Source organism: Phodopus roborovskii, unplaced genomic scaffold (genome assembly GCF_943737965.1).
Source record: "Phodopus roborovskii unplaced genomic scaffold, PHOROB, whole genome shotgun sequence".
In the NCBI taxonomy this organism is placed as follows: Eukaryota; Metazoa; Chordata; class Mammalia; order Rodentia; family Cricetidae; genus Phodopus; species Phodopus roborovskii.
In genome coordinates, this window is record NW_026126434.1 from 27975159 (window position 1) to 27991289 (window position 16131).

At 45.1% G+C, this 16131-nt stretch overlaps 2 protein-coding genes across 9 annotated transcripts in view; one reads left to right on the forward strand and one right to left on the reverse strand.

The window, feature by feature from the left end:
- Positions 1-8187, reverse strand: part of Anks1a (ankyrin repeat and sterile alpha motif domain containing 1A) — a 148274-nt gene extending 140087 nt beyond the window's left edge. For 7 of the 8 annotated variants that reach the window (XM_051187142.1, XM_051187145.1, XM_051187143.1 and 4 more), the window contains exon 1: positions 7877-8187. In XM_051187142.1, the coding sequence (XP_051043099.1) occupies positions 7877-8061 (185 nt within the window). In that variant the 5' untranslated portion in view covers positions 8062-8187. The remainder of the gene's footprint in view (positions 1-7876) is intronic. The other variant, XM_051187150.1, reaches the window with a different exon arrangement.
- A 1514-nt stretch (positions 8188-9701) lies between these two features.
- Taf11 (TATA-box binding protein associated factor 11) lies at positions 9702-16131 on the forward strand. The gene is made up of 5 exons (XM_051187152.1): positions 9702-9925; positions 12144-12292; positions 14207-14294; positions 14790-14886; positions 15463-16131. Exons 1-5 carry the CDS (start codon positions 9755-9757, stop codon positions 15591-15593), a joined length of 636 nt encoding a protein of 211 aa, XP_051043109.1. The 5' UTR covers positions 9702-9754; the 3' UTR covers positions 15594-16131.

Consider the following 16131-nt stretch of genomic DNA (forward strand, 5'->3'; position numbering starts at 1 on the left):
GCAGGCTCCTGTGAATGATCTTAGCTGCCTCAGTCTATTAACCTCCTGTGTGTACTAGGCCGTACACACCTTGAGTTTGATTAAACTCACCTGATGTTGGAGAGGAGGAAACCAGTCCAGGCTGGCTTTACCTATGAGGAGATAAGCTTGGAGAAGTTTCCTAAGTGACTTTCGTCACGAGCTGTGACTGATGTCCTGAACTCTCCAGGACAGCAGCCTGAAGGCTCTAGGTCACATCCGCCCCCACAGGCTCCTAACTGCAGTGACAGGACCAACAGACACAACTGGTTTTATGACAGACAACTGACTTTTAAAAAAAAATTCCTTTTTGATTTGTAAATTAAATGAACTTGATCTATAAATTACTGAGGAAGGATAAACTGGAAGCCCTACCGTATAATTTCTTGTGCTGCTACCACTAACCCTAACCACACCAAAATTATTTGAGGATGTGCTATGGATGCAACATATTACACAATATAATTTTCTACACCACAGAAAATCTCCCAGTAATCTTTTGAAAATCGATGTGGAAAACTTTTCCCAGGGCACTTCACAAAGCTCTTGCTCCTATCCACCAGGGAGTGTGGCTTACAAAGACAAGCCCTCAACTGTCTATTTTGGGGGTTTCCTTGGTGTCTGTGCGCTACAGAACCCGTATTTACTTTCCTACCAAGGACAAGGGCAGAAATCACCCTGACTTCCTTCTTGAAAACCCAAATTCAAAATTGTTTGGGGTGAACAAACTAAGGAAGTGGTCTGAAGGGGATTTCTGGAGAAGATGGAATATCTACTAGTCTCTGAGATCTTCTGACAACTGGGCAGGCTGAAGTTGACCAGGGCACAAATCACTTCACACCACAAAGCTCTGTAACTAATGTAGTAAAAACTGGACTCATCTGGGGAATTTGGAGAAAGAGGGGCACAGACATATTAAATATATAAACTATCTGCTGCTACACATATTGTCCTACTCTCTTAAGAATGACACACTCAGGCAGGCAGTGGTGTTGCACACCTTTAATCCCAGCAGAGGCAAGCCAATCCCTGAATTCCAGGCCAGCCTGGTCTACAATCTAGTTCCAGGACTGCCAAGGCTACACAGAGAAACTCTGCCTTGAAAAACAAAACAAACAAAAGGAGTGGTACTCTCTAGATTATTTTTTCTCCTAGAGAAGATCCAAGTCAAGCATAGACCTGATAGTCACCAGCAAACTCCAGCTCCGCACTCCATTCTGAAGCCGAGGTCCCCAGATATAAAGAAACACATAGTCCCAGGATTGCTACCATGTTTTCTTTTTAAGAAAGTAAACATACTCCTTTAGAGAAACTTGTAGCATAAGGCAATTCCAAAATTAAGGAAGTGGGCTTCCAGACAACAAAATTATGCTTTTAAAAAGGTATCCTAAGAAGTTCTTGGAGGCCCAGCAATGTTGGCACTCGCCTTTAATCCCAGCACTCCGGAAACAGAGGCAAGCAGATCTCTGAGAGTTCGAGGCCAGCCTGGTCTACAGAGCTGGTGCCAGGACAGGCTCCAAAACTAATAAATAAATAGATAAATAAATAGTTTGAGAGCTGGTGCCAGGACAGGCTCCAAAGCAAGCAAGCAAATAAATAAATAAATAAATAAATAAATAAACAAACAAATGTTGTTCTTGGAACTGGAAAGAGGACTCAAGTCATTAAGAACATTGGCTGTTCTTATTGAGAACCTGGGTTCAGTTCCCAGTATTCATACAAAGGTTCACAACCCCTTGTAACTCCACTTCTGATCTCACATCCTCTTCTGGCCTCCACACCTCCACTGGGAAGGAGGCATGCACTGGTGCAGACACATCTGAGGGCAGAACACTCATGTACTAAGTTCTTTAAGACCTGGTTGGCTGGGGCTGTAGCTGGGTGGCAGAGTACTTACCTAACATATGCACTGCCCTGGATTCACCTAAAAAAGGTTTTCTATATGTAGATAGCTTAGTGAATAATCCAGAAGGGGTGGGGGAGTAGGAAAGTTATCCTAGATGACTGTGTCTTGGTTTGTATGGTGGGTTTTATTTCCTTTTATTTTGGGGTCTTTCTTTTGTTTGCCTTTGTGTTCACTAGAGTGGGAACTTAAATCAGGCAGGTTCACAAGATCATACCACATCACCCATTGTGCAGTCTTACACAGTGTTTTCCTCTTAGGATGTTAAAACCATTTCAGGTCATTTTGTGGTGTCTTCCCCTTGTTTATTTATTTATTTTTTCACAAGATGGCTTAAAACTATACCTACTGGTATTGTCCAGAATTTCCCTGAACTGTGACAAAGCCTCCTTCATGGCCACACCTGACTTTATCCCTCTGCATGACCCCCCATGCACCTCACTTCAACTTGCCTTTCATGTGTACCAATTCCTGACTCAGGATTCAACTTACAGTTTTAAGCAATTACCTGATAAATTTCTTTTCATGTTTCATATTCTCTGACCTTTTGACCTTTCAACCTAACTCTTAACTGTACTCTCAGACATAAACTGCTTTCCTGGAAATAAGTAGTTTCATTGTAACACAGTCAACTCCATTTCAGGAAAATTTCATGTCTGTTTATGTGCTTGGGGCTAAAAGCATTTTAAGTAAAAAGTTTACAGACTATCTTGTCCCCAGTCCTCAATCCACAGTGTATATCTGGAAACAGAAAATGAGCCTATACCATACAAAATACACTCCATGCAGTTCAGAATCTCCATAGCACTGACCACTTTGGAGGACTAATTACTGATTATTAGTAAGTAACAATTATATTTACATCACTTTGGATAGAAAATTAAACATCTACTGAGCATAATCTAGCTAAAACTCATCATAGGTAGCACTAAGATGTAGTACAATAGTGTTTTGGGCCTACTCTGGTGTGGAGAGCTCCAAACCTCTATATCCACAGCCTCAAACAACTAAGGAGTGGGTGCGTACATTTGGCCATGCACACCATTTTGTCAGTTTGTCACAGGCATACTATACTACTATAAACTCTATAAGCAAACTGTGCACACAGTGAGAAGGGCTAGTTCTAACAAGGCATCTACTATATGTTAGCATTGAGATAAATTTCACAGTGCATCTAGCAATCACTTGGCTTGGAACAAAGCAGATGACGGTAAAACAGTTAATGAATGGCATTCACATGTCTGCCTAAGCGGGTCCACACCCCTATTGACAGTTTCTAATCCACCACCACTCAGAGAAGAGACCACCAAGCATGGAAGAAACCACTTACAATGTGTCTGAGCGGGGACACAGTGGAGGGCAACTGTAACATACCAGCACCTGGGGACTTGGAAGATAGAGAATGGAAAGTTCAAAGTCATCTTCAGCTACCTATGAGTTCAATGCCACCCTAGCGAACTGTAACATACCAGCACTCGGGGACTTGGAAGATGGAGAATGGAAAGTTCAAAGTCATCTTCAGCTAGTTCAATGCCAGCCTCCACTACCTTAGATCCCCTTCCCCCCCCCCATCTCTAAAACAAATGAATAAACTTAAAATGCAACATGCTTCTCACAGTGCAACATGACAGACTGTGTGATGAGCTGAGGATAGCTCACCTAGCTCACCATGAGTGCATAGGCTGTGTTAGGAATTGTGGTGCAACATGTTCACTGCATGTATTACCCAAGGCATTGTCTATATGGCAGGTGATATTATCCTCCTCTTAACAGAGAGTAGGTATCAAAGTGGGTAATTTCTACAAGTCAAGTGGCCAGCCAGTGGTGGCAGCAGACAGTGAATTCTGACACCCTGAGTCTATCGCTGCTGCCTTCAGTCTCGTGCATCCTATGTGCAATAGGGGCAGTGAGCACACAGGAGCCACAAGAACGTGGTGTCCATAAATGTTTTTCTAGTAGAGGACTTCTTGACATTATGATTCCAGATATGCTCTCTGTGAATGGGGGCTGCAGCATGAAAACATTACAGTGACAGATTGTCTACGTGAAGGCTTCTAGTACAGCCATTAGCACCATGACCAAAAGCAACTTGGGGAGGAAAGGTTTTATTTAGGCTGGGAACTCTTGGGTCACACACTTAATCACTGAAGGCAGTCGGGGTAGGAACTTGAGACAGAGGCATGAAGGCAGAAACAGAATCAGAGGTCATGAAGTTACTCTGCTTACTGGCTTGCTCCATGGCTTGCTCAGCATGCTTCCTTAGATCCTCCAGGGTGGCACTGCTCACAATGGGGTGAGCCCTCCCATATCACTTGGGAGGCCTTTTCTCAATTGGGGGGCGAGGTCTCTTCTCTGATGACTCTAGCTTGTGTCAGTAAACAGACTAAAGAGATGAGCTGTGCAAGGGAGGCAAGTAAAGGATGGGACAGTGACTACTATATATTAAAGGCAGGTTGTATGAGGGTTAGACCCAAGTAGAAGATGGCTCTATAAGAGACAGGACATGAAAGGAGCAAAGGGAGCATTTTCTAACTTCAGAATACACAAAAGGGGCAGGGGGATAGCTCAGCTGGTAAAGTGCTTGTCCTGTAGGCATTAGGACCCAAGTTCAATTCCCCAGAACCCATATAAAATTGCCAGGAATGGTCATGTCTGCTTGTATAACCAGAGCTGGGGAAATGGAAAGAAGAATCCTAAGACATCCTCACAAGGGGGCAGGCAGCACCTAAAAATGACATCCAAGGTTGACCCTTGGCTTCCACATATGTACACATGGCAGCCCCATGCACACACACAAAAAGAATACTTACAAAATCTTTGTGGAATAAACAGTGTGTGTGTGTAGGGGGGTCATAATACACAAGGAAACAAACACACATGTGATTTGCAACACTGTATCTACTGCAGCTCCTTAAACTGCCAGAGAAAGGTAGGCTACAGTATCCAGTACTAATGAGCTACTATATGTCTGTTGATAAAAGCTAAGATACCAAACTAGGAGCCCACAGCTTCCAATAAAAACTCAGGGCTCCTGGCATGAGAAAGACTGGATACATAAGGGACTCACCTCTGCCATCTCCAAACCTGCAGATGGGACATGCTGACCTAGTGTTTATTTAAATGCATGGCCTCAACCTCTCTCAGTAGTCAACCACAGTCATCCCTAATTAATGACACACCTAGTGTAACAAGGACCTAAATGTCCTCCCTGTCTGTAAGAGTCTCAAGAGTGGGAAATTGGGAAGCTCACTGACATCTGTAGTCTCTACTAGACACAGGAGCCAAAGAGGAGCCCAGCAGCTTTGTGACTCTAGGGAAGGGAGACACCACTTTAAGGCAGAAACTGGAAACATCAGCAGGAAACCCCAGAGCAAAGCCACTGTGTTCCACAGACCTCACAGTCCTGCTCAACTACATGACCACTAGATCTCAGCCACATCTCATCTGCCTCTGAGAGATCACCAATAAGAAAACTTGAACTGTGTTTGAGGGAAGATGTGTGAGTCTATACTCCTCCAGCAGGAGGTCTGGCGGTTGTAGCTTTTCTGGCAAACCTCCAAACACTACATCATCAGTTCATCAGAGGGACTTCATGTGTGTAGTTTTCCCTTACCTCTCAGACATCAAAACTGCAGGATGCCAAACAGTACAGGTGGAATTTAAAAAACAGACCTGGTGATGCACATTTTTAACCCCAGTACTTGGGAGGCACATGGCAGGCAGATTTCTGCTAGTTAAAGGTCAGCTTGCCCAGGCCAGCCAAGGTTACATAGTCAGGCAATGTCCAAACAAGAAGAAAGGAAAAGAAACAAAATACACTCAATGTTTATGTGCTGAGCACCTGTGTGCTGGCTAGTTTTATGTCAGCTTGACACAAACTAGAGTCATCTGAAAGAAGAGAGCCTCTATTGAGAAAAATGCCCCCAATAAGGTCTGACTATAGAACATTTTCTCGATTAATGATCAATGGGGGAGGGCACAGCTCATTGTGGGTGATGCCATCCCTGGGCTGCTGGCCTTGGGTTCTATAAGAAAGCAGCCTGAGCAAGCCATGATGAACAAGCCAACAAGCAGCACCTCTCCATGGCCTTTGTATCAGCTCCTGCCTCCAGGTTCCTGCCCTGACTTCCTTCAGTGATGGACTATCATGTGGAAATGTAAACCATTAAATAAACTCTTTCCTCCCCAAGTTGCTTTTGGTCATGGTGTTTGACCCTGACTAGCACAACCTGTGACTCTGTCTCCAGGCACCAGCATAGGGACTGAGAACCTAAGTGTGAGGAAGACTGTCAATATCAGAGGCAACAGTGTACAGATCCGTTCTTATTAACCTTTAAGGGGCCTTCCAAGCAGGAAGTGACCTGAGTCAGTCAGTCTCCGTTCTGTACCTTTGAGCAGAGTGTGCTTACCTGGAACATTCTCATTACACATGAGCGATCAAAGTCAGCCTAAGCACACCTTCCCCTGAGGTTCTGACTTCCAGCCTATCCCAAAGAGATGCCTGTACTCTCAAGTGTCAACCGCTAACAGTGGGGACCACCACTGATTTATTTAGAGATGGATGATCCCCTCAGGAAACTGGTCAGGCCGTACAGAGCCTGTTCAGCAAACAGCCACCTGGATTTGATCACTACCACCCAGGTTGAGAGGAAGAAAAGAAAAAAAGCAGAAAGGCAACAGGGCTGTATGTGAGGGTAACCCTAACCCTAGTACTGGGAAGACAGAGGGGAATCCCTGGGACTTGCTGGCCAGCCAGTCTAGTGCAATCAGCAAATTCCAGGTTTGGTGAGGGACACAGACTCAAAGAAAGAAGATGGACAGCAATTGAGGAAGACACCCAATGTCAACTTCTAGCCTCCATCATGCGCACATACAAAATGATCATTCTCCAAACAGTACTTCTGTCTATTCAACAAATCTTGAGTGCCTACTATGAGCCACTTTTGTTCAAGGGACCAGGGAAATCACAGCCAACAGAACAGGGTTTTTCTTGCCCAGAGGGCAGGGTTCTTCTGTAGTGCTTTTTAAAATCTTCATGAAAAGATGAGGGTCAGTACTCAATACTGAATACCGGACTGTTTTTTAGAGCCTTGGGTTTCTTCGGTCCAAGCTCTCCAAGCTCACTCAAATCGAAGATACATAAACTAATAGGGAACAGAAGCTAACGAAGTCACTTCTAAATGAACTTCCACTTCTTAAAAACCTCAAAAGAACAAGGAAGGAAAAGAAAACAGCCACGAAAGTGTTGCTGAACCAACACATTTATACACTGACAAAGCATTCCAATCCCTTTGGAAGCGACAAAGAGTGGCTCCCCTCCCCAGGTCTTGAAACCCGGAGTTCAACTGTCTTAACAGATCTCAGAAAGTTGAACGCACCTCAGTTTTCCTAACCAGTCTTTCCAAACCTTGATTTCTTACCGAGCAAGTCCCCGGGGAAAAATGAGCATATGCTACTTGGACGAACCAACCCAGAGAGTGACTACAAGGGAACTGACGACAAATTGAGCTTCAAGCACACGGAGAGGCTCAAAGACTGAGCTCCTCGTGCGCAATCAATGTAGAAGCAATTTTAAAAACAAACAAAAGCCGGGTCCCGCACAGCCCGGTAGAACGTTCCAAGTTCCTAGGATAAGGAAACGAGGAGAATGTGCTCCAGAGCCGTCGCGAGGCTCTGCACGGCGTGGGAGTTCCTGCAGGATGTGAGAGGGATTCCGCGAATTCGGTCTGCTCTGAAGTGGCTTTTGTGAGAGGAGACAGCTGGCACCCCACGGCGGGCGAGGGTGACGCCTGGCTGTGCCTTGCGGCGCGGGCTGCCACCTGGGCACTCCCCCCATTCTCCGCAGCCGCGATGCCAGACGCGAGAGCCCGGCCTGCGCCGCTCGCGCCTCGGGAGCCGAGACCTCTCGAGGGAGCCCGCGCCGTCCAGGCTGCGAGCAGCACCGCGCGCACTCACCTCAGCAGACTGGAAAGCGGGTGGCTGGAAGAGCCGAGGCCGCCGCCCCCGGAGCCGCCCCCGCCGCCGCCGGAGCCGCCGCCGCCGCCGAAGCCGGAGGAGAGCCGCTTCCCGGACAGCAGCTTCTCCACGGCCGGGAGGTGCCCGGTGCGGGCCGCCTCCAGCAATTCCTGCTCCTTCCCCATCCCCAGGACCGCCACTCCTCGGACCCCCACCGGGGGCCACGCAGAGGCTGCTGCGGCTCCCAAACTTTCCGTCTCCGGGCAACGCACCCCTCAAACCGGCCGGGGACGCCACCCCCTCCTGCCCCCCCCCGCCTCCTTGGCCTCCCCCCCGCGGCGCGTCACTTCCGGGATCCGGCGTCACGCGTCACCGCGCCCCCGCGCCCCGCCTCCTTTCCCACCTAGTGGGCGGGGCTCCGCTCCACCGTGCAGGTGACTGAGCCAAGCCGAGCCGCACCGAGGCGTGCAGAGCGGAGCCAGTGCACCCTCCCGTTCAACAGGTGGGAGAGAACGCAAGCGGCACACCTGTGGGAGCCTCCTGACGTGCTCGCCTTCCTTCCCAAAGGTTTGGGACCTCGTGGGACTGGAAATAGGACAATTTGTTCTGGCACTGTAGAAACAAAAGAGAAATTTGGTAACGCGGGCCTATGTTTTCAGTTCCATTCAAGACTCATAGATCAAATACGGGGTAGGCGCGGACACCTAGAACCAGACATGAAAAATCCCGCCCCCTGGTGCCTCCTTGAGGGAAGACCAGAGAGCTTTAAAACAGCAGTTAAGTAGGATAGGTGACACATACCATCCCAGCACTCGGGAAGCAGAAACAGGTGTAACTCTGTGAGTTTAAGGCCTGCTTGGTCTGTATACATAGCAAGCTCTAGGCCAGCCAAGACTATATGGTGAGACCCTGTCACAGAAAAAGGGACGGGGTGGTTGGGTGGAGAGATGGCGTAGCGTTAAGAGTACTGGCTGCTCTTTCAGAGAAACTGCGTTTGATTCCCATCACCTACATGACAGCTCACTACAGTCTGTAACTCCAGTTCTAGCGGATCCCACACCCTATTAATGGCCTCCCAGGATACCATGAACGTCATGTGATGCACAGACGTACATACAGCTAAAACACTCATACTTATGAAAGAATTTAAAAGAAAAAAATCTTTTTTCCCCTCACTCCATCCTCAACAGCTTCAATGAAATGTTCAGAAGAGACCTTCCTCTTAGTTGTCACTAAATTAACCACACATTTTAAAAGTCAGATTTGGAAAACCAATTCCGATATTGACTGTTGGTGACCAGGAAAAAACAAACAAACAAAAAAACCATGTAATTGGAAGGGACGATTGGCTCGACGCAGGTGACCAATATAATTGATGCGTAGAATGAGAGTATTGGAAGCATTCTGCTGGAGTTAAAGATGCTTGCGGAACAAGGGGAAAGCCATAGCAATGCCTCGAAAAATGCGAGATTGGGTCCCGGCCGGAAGTTGTTCAGTCCAAACCAGCAGTATTCTTTGAGGCCGGCAAGCAGCGGGACTGCGTTTTCATCCCCGACTGTGCTCGGAGAGTCAAGTTAAAGAAGGATTAATTGCCATTGAGTTTCCACAAAGAAGGAGAAAAAGAAGTATCTCGGCAAACGAATGTACGCTCTTTCCAAAGAGCTTCTTCCCTAAAGCGGAGGATGCACACTTTTAAGTTTCTTTTTCGTGAAAACAAACGCTGTTTAAAGGAATCCCCTGAGCGAACAACGCGCTTCTGAAAGTGACCCCTCCGGGGAGCCGTGGGAGTGACGTCATCGCGGTGCGACGATGAGCCATAAACCCTAATTCCGTGGCACTGCTGTCTGCCTGGCTCCTTCACCTGGCAGTGCTGCCGCGATGGACAACCCTGGGGAGTCACCCTCGGACAAAGGCGGAGAGCCAGGGGAGTCGGAGGAAATGAGGGCTACTCCTGGAGTCCCGGCTGCCGCCGACACTGAAGGAATCCCGGAGGAAATGGACGGAGATGGAGACGCGGACTTGAAAGAAGCGGCGGCGGAGGAAAGCGAGGTAGGTACAAGTTTGTGCTTAAGGCTGGAGGAGTACCCGGGTAGCGTTACTGTCTGCTGCAAATTTGAGGGGCAGGGAAGAGAACGAGGACATGTAGGCGCTGCTTCGGTTCCAGGGGCCAAGCACTGCGTCCAGTCTGCGCCTACCAGTGTCTTAGATGCTAAGTCCCAGGGGCCTCCCGGAGTCTCATTAAAACCATCGACTGTGCCTCTTCAAATGCTAAGCTTTGTTGCCTACTTGAACCCCAGTTTCTTTTCTGCAGGCAAAATCTCGGAGTTTTAGGGCTGGAATTAACTTTGAAAGATCACGGAGTGAACAGTAGATAAAATGGAAATAGGCTTTCCAAACGTAACTGCATCAAAATGCTTGAAGTAATAACTTTTAGGAAAAAGAAAATGTGGGGAAACTTTATAAGACTTTGCTTTTTTTCTTTATTAAGAGCATCTCCCTAACACAGACTGGCCCTGGGCTTATGAAGATCAGCAGCAAAACCGTTTTCAGGAAAAAAAAAAAATTAAGCTTAATATATCTCATGCAGGTAGCTGAAGTAGAAAGAATAAATTCCAAGACTTAATGAGCTAAAAAATGAGACCTGCTTCTATCCCAGCTCGGAAGACAGACAGACAAAGACAGAGAGACAGAGAGGAGGGGAAGAGGAGAAAGGAGGAAGGTTAAGGACAAGTAAATTTGAAAATCTGAAGCATGCAGGTTAGAAAATGTGTATAGATCAGTAGCTAAAAAGTTGAAAGAATTGTCAGATATATAATGCCTTCACTCTCCCTCTCCCAGTTTCTGAATATGTTTAAATATGAATCTTTTTCTAAAAGAACCATTAAATCTCAAATTATTTTTGATGTATTAAGATTCCATAATAAGCTGGCCATGGCATTATAGCAGTCATGAGTAAAACTGTTTAGTGCTTATTTGGAGAGAAATGTAAATTATAAACATCTTCAAAGCCCAGCATTGGTGGTGAACGCCCTTAATCCTAGCACTCAGGAGGCAGAGGCAGGAGGATCTTGATCTACAGAGCTAGAGACAGGCTCCAAAGCAATACAGTGAAACACTGTCTTGAAAACAAATAAACAAATAAATAAATAAGCAAGCACTATATTGAAAAAACAATAAATAAATAAACAAACAAACATCTTCAAACAGATTGTATCGTAGGGCAGGCAAAATGACTTGCCACCAAACCCTGGGAACTTGAGCTTGATCCCTAGAAAAATAGAAGAGAAGCAACTCCACAAAGTTGACAGTTGCAGGTCCATACACATTATGCATGAATGTTCATAATAATTTTAAATTTTTGTGTGTGTGTGTGTGTGTGTGTGTGTGTTTTGCCTTTGTGTATGTATGTTTGCCATGTATGTGCCTGGTCCCTGTAGAAGTGAGAAGGCATCTGATCCCTTGAAACTGGAGTTATAGTTGACTAAGCTGTCATGTGAATGTTGCTCATCAAACCTGGATCCTCTGCAAGAGCAGCCAGTGCTCTTTCTTAACCTATGAGCCATCTCTCAGTTTTAATTTAAACTCAGTATGGTGGCAATCCCAGAAAGGAGGCTGGGGCAAGACAATTTCCACAATTTGGAGACCAGGGAATTTTGGGCCACCAGCTTAAGCTACAAAATGAGATGTCTTAAATTAAAAAAGAAAAAATCAGTTTCCAAACTGGGTGTGGTGGCAACATTTGAGAAACAGAGGCAGGTGGATTTCTATGAGGCCAGCCTGGTCTTCATAGTAAATTCCAGTACAGCCAGGGCTACTATGTAAAGAGAGTGTCTCAAAAGAAGAAGAAGAAAGTTTGTAGTCTAGTAATGGGAGGGAAGGGTAGTATCATGGTCCAGTAGAGGAAGGGTTAGAACACAGCACAGGGTAGTGCTCCCAAGACACAAATGCTGCTGGATGAACAACTGCTAACATCTGTAGGATGAGGGTGAAGGAGTGATTTTTCCCTTAACCTTGATAAACAGATACAGGACCTCTATGTGATCATAGCTCATATGGAAAACTGGATTATTCATTTTCTTTAGCTGAGCTATAACTTTCCTTTAGGAGCTAGACAGCCTCTTAATGCTGATGGTGTAGGCAGTGCCTAGAATCAGACAGCTCCTACACAAACAGATTTGCTGCTGTGGACAGGGGAGGGCATTTGCTGACTTTGCCCAAGCCTGAAAACTGTACCAAATCCTTAATAAGTTTCTGTCCATCTTCCCAGCTCAAGAGTCAGGATGCCTCAGATTTAACAGCAGTTGAGAGGGAAGACCCGTCACTACTCACCCCTGCAGCCAAAAAGCTGAAACTGGACATCAAAGAAAAGAGAGAGAGGAAGCAGAAAGTGGATGAAGATGAGATCCAGAAGATGCAGTGAGTCTCGTGACTGTCCCGTTTCTAGGCCCGACATCAGCCCTGCTCTCTCACTTGCTTTTTGTTTGTTTTGAGATAGGGTGTCATGAGGTTTATGTTAGTCTTGATCTGATTTTCCTGCCTTGGTCTCTTTAGTGCTGAGATTATAGGCATGGACCACTATGCCTAGATATAATTCCAAGCCAGCAGGTTGCCAGATAAAGGTGCCACCAATCCTAATGACCTGATGGAAGGGGAGAACCAGTTCCTGGGAGGTCCGTGACCTCCATAGGCATGCTCCTACATATACACAAAATATATGTATAAATATAAGGATATTAAATAGTTTGTTTCTAAATATTGTGTTTTTAATATTACATTTGGTCAGTGTTTCTCATATGAGTATTTATACATCAAAATAATCATTTTCTTCAAAAAACATGATTTTATTTTGTGTTGCAATAATATGGGCTCACTGCAAATAACTCAGAATACCCAAAAAAAAATTTCTCAAAATCCGTTGCTGAATCTTATTCTAAGAAAGTAAATCTAGGTATATTTGTGCATGTAATATCCTCATAACTATTAGTGTTTCCTGTTCATGCTACATCTCATCTATGTGTGAATATTAACCCCTTTACCTGTGCTGGGTAGAGTTTTTTAAATATTGTTTCTTTTAACAACACTTACATCTTTGGACATACCTCTACATGTCATCCATTTCTAAGATAAACCAACTGTACGAACACTAGTTTGTTTCAAAGGCTTTTCATCATATCTCCAGATTTATGAAAATTTTGGTCTTGTTTTAGTTGATCATTTCAAGTTCCTTAATTAATACTTAAGGTTCATTTTTTTTCCCCTCCATCTTGATTAGTCATTGTTATTTCTGTGAATTTCCTGTTTTAGTTCATCTTCTAAAACTGATTTGGCCATCTTTTATTTAAAAGAATTAACTGTAAAGAATATAGGGGGCTAGAGAGACTGCTCAGAAGTTAAGAGCTGTCGGTGCTAACAGGACCAATAAGGTTCTAGCACTCACATCAAGCTACTCACAAATACCTGTAACTCATTCTAAGGGATCTGGCACTCCCTTCTGGAGTCTGTAGGCACCTGCACACACATGTGCGCAGACACACACAAGCAAACATATTCAAACAGGTAAATGTTTATAAAGAACAGATACAACAAGCAGGTAGGGCACTGGCCATCAAGCCGGACAACATGAGAGTTCAATACCTATGACCTGCATGATGGAAGGAGAGACCTGCTTACCGCAGTTGTCTTTCATGTTAACCACACAGGCATAGCAGATAGACTCAACAGCTTAAAATGTTAGGGCTGAGGCTATTTGGCTGCAGAGCATGCAGGAAGCCTGGTGTTTGATTCAGCATTGAGTAAAACCAGATATGGTGGTGTTATCTGTAATCCCACCCTCTGGAAGGTAGCACAGGGAGGTCAGAAGTTCAGGTTTATCCTTGATGACATTAAGTTTGAGGCTAGCCTGAGGTATCATGTCTCAAAATTTTTCAATATATACATTTTTATATTTCTGCCTAAACTTAATATTGAAGAACCCTGCTTTGAACAGAAATTTCTATATTAAATATTTACCATCACTGTGAAATACAGTCAGCACAGAATAAAGTGCTGTAAGCAGAATATACTGCTGTAAGCAAGGTGGCCTCCCACTCCTGAGCAGGCATGCACCACCACATCCAGCAGCTTTTGTCTTTAAAGAAAGGAAATTATGTTTCCCTTTTCTCTTTCCAAAGTTCCTTAGAGTGGAAATGTTTTGTTGCCATTCCTCAAGAGCACCAAGCCTAAAGCCGCCTACTCCTTGAAACATATTTTTTGTCCCAGGCTTGTTTTTGTTGACTTATGCCTTTAGTATTCAATCTCATTAACAATTTAATTACTTGAATCTTTGTCTAGAATCCTGGTCTCTTCTTTTTCTGAGGAGCAGCTGAACCGTTATGAAATGTATCGCCGGTCAGCTTTCCCTAAGGCAGCCATTAAAAGGGTAAGGATGGACTGCCCCAGTGTGTTCCTGCCCCATCATGCTAGGAAGATGCTATACTCCACAGCTGTCTTCAGCATCTCTATTAGAAGGGAAGATAACATTACCTCTCATCTGACCAACTCCAGCCTTGTATGCCAGGTGTAGCAAGTCATGCCACACATTAATCTTTGGGGGTTTTTTTGGATTGTTTTTTGGTTTTGATGTGTCTGTGAGTATATACCACACGTGTGGGTGCCCATGAAAGCCAGAAAAGGGCTCATCAGCTACCCTTGAGCGGAGTTACAGGTGGTTGTGAGCCTCCCAATATGGGTGCTGGGAACTGAACTTTAGTCCTCTGAAAGAGCTGCAAGTACTCCAAATTGAGACCTCTTTGCAGCCCCAGATCCACATTTCAGTCTGCTTTTGCACACAGCCTTCAATGTGGCATGTACTTGCACTATATTCCAGAGCCAGTGGCTGACTGTCTTAACACAGCCTTTCTCTCTTCCTTCCAAGCTGATCCAGTCCATCACTGGTACCTCTGTGTCCCAAAATGTTGTGATTGCCATGTCTGGTATTTCCAAAGTTTTTGTGGGGGAGGTAGTAGAAGAAGGTGAGTATCGTTGCTTACATAACATACATTGCTCTCGTGGGGATCTTACTTTCAAGAGTATCTACACCAGGGTATTCAAGGGTCTGTGGGAGTTTCCTGCCACACTAGAAGTTGTTCCTGTAGGGAGCCTTGTCTTGAGAGCATGGCTATTCTTGTAATTTGTATTAATGGGTGGGTGCAGGTAGAGGGACAAGGATGAGATGTCCAGGAAATCCCACAAGTTAACCCAGGGTGACAAAAATAGTTCTGTGTTTTTCCTCAGCAGACCTTGCTTCTGCTGTTCAGTGTAAGAAGACAAGCAATGCCCTGATAGCAAAAGCCCTACTGGGAGCTTTCCCTCTACCAGCCTGGCTGTTTCTCATGGCTCAACTCTAGCCTATGATGCCATTTTCTTTCCTTAAGTTGTGACACTGGGGTATAACTAAAGCCAGCGTGATAGACCTTGTAACATTTTATTTAAGGAAAAACATCTGGGTTTGTTTTCAGTGGCAAGTTTCACAAAAGCCAGAATTATAACTTGGTTTGTGATTAGTAAATCTTATGTTGACAATGCTCTGTCTCCTTTCCCCACACCAGCCCTGGATGTGTGTGAGAAGTGGGGAGAAATGCCACCACTGCAGCCCAAGCATATGCGGGAGGCTGTTCGGAGGTTGAAGTCCAAGGGGCAAATCCCCAACTCTAAGCACAAGAAGATCATCTTCTTCTAGAGCTAACCTAGGAATGGTCCAGACTTCTCTCAGTTGGGCTTCCACACTGGTGCTTTGTGGTCATGCTCCAAGGACCTGTGACAATGATTTAATATCTGTCACACCTACAAGGCACACCAGGAAGAAAAACAAAGACAACTCGGGTGCTTCACTTTGAAGCCTAAAGTTGCTAAGACACAAGTTGTTTCTTGCCTCTGGTTTTCAAAAACTTGACTTGGGATCATCTGCCATGAAGACACTCACGGGAGTCAAAGACTTCTTGCTGTTTAACATTTCAGATTCTCCTGTGGATTGTGTGAGTTATCAGTAAACTCTTCCAACCGGTGGAAGAGTTTATTTTGTTTAAGGTAAAATGCATCATTCTCCTGGTCTAAATAAAATTAACTAGTTTTGGTGTTTTCATTTTGGTTTTTGGAGACAGGGTTTCACCACATAGCCCTAACTGATGTAGAACTCACCATGTAAACCAGGCTGGCCTTGAACTCACAAGAGATCCACCTGCCTCTATCTCCCCAGTGCTGAGATTAAAGGAACCAAC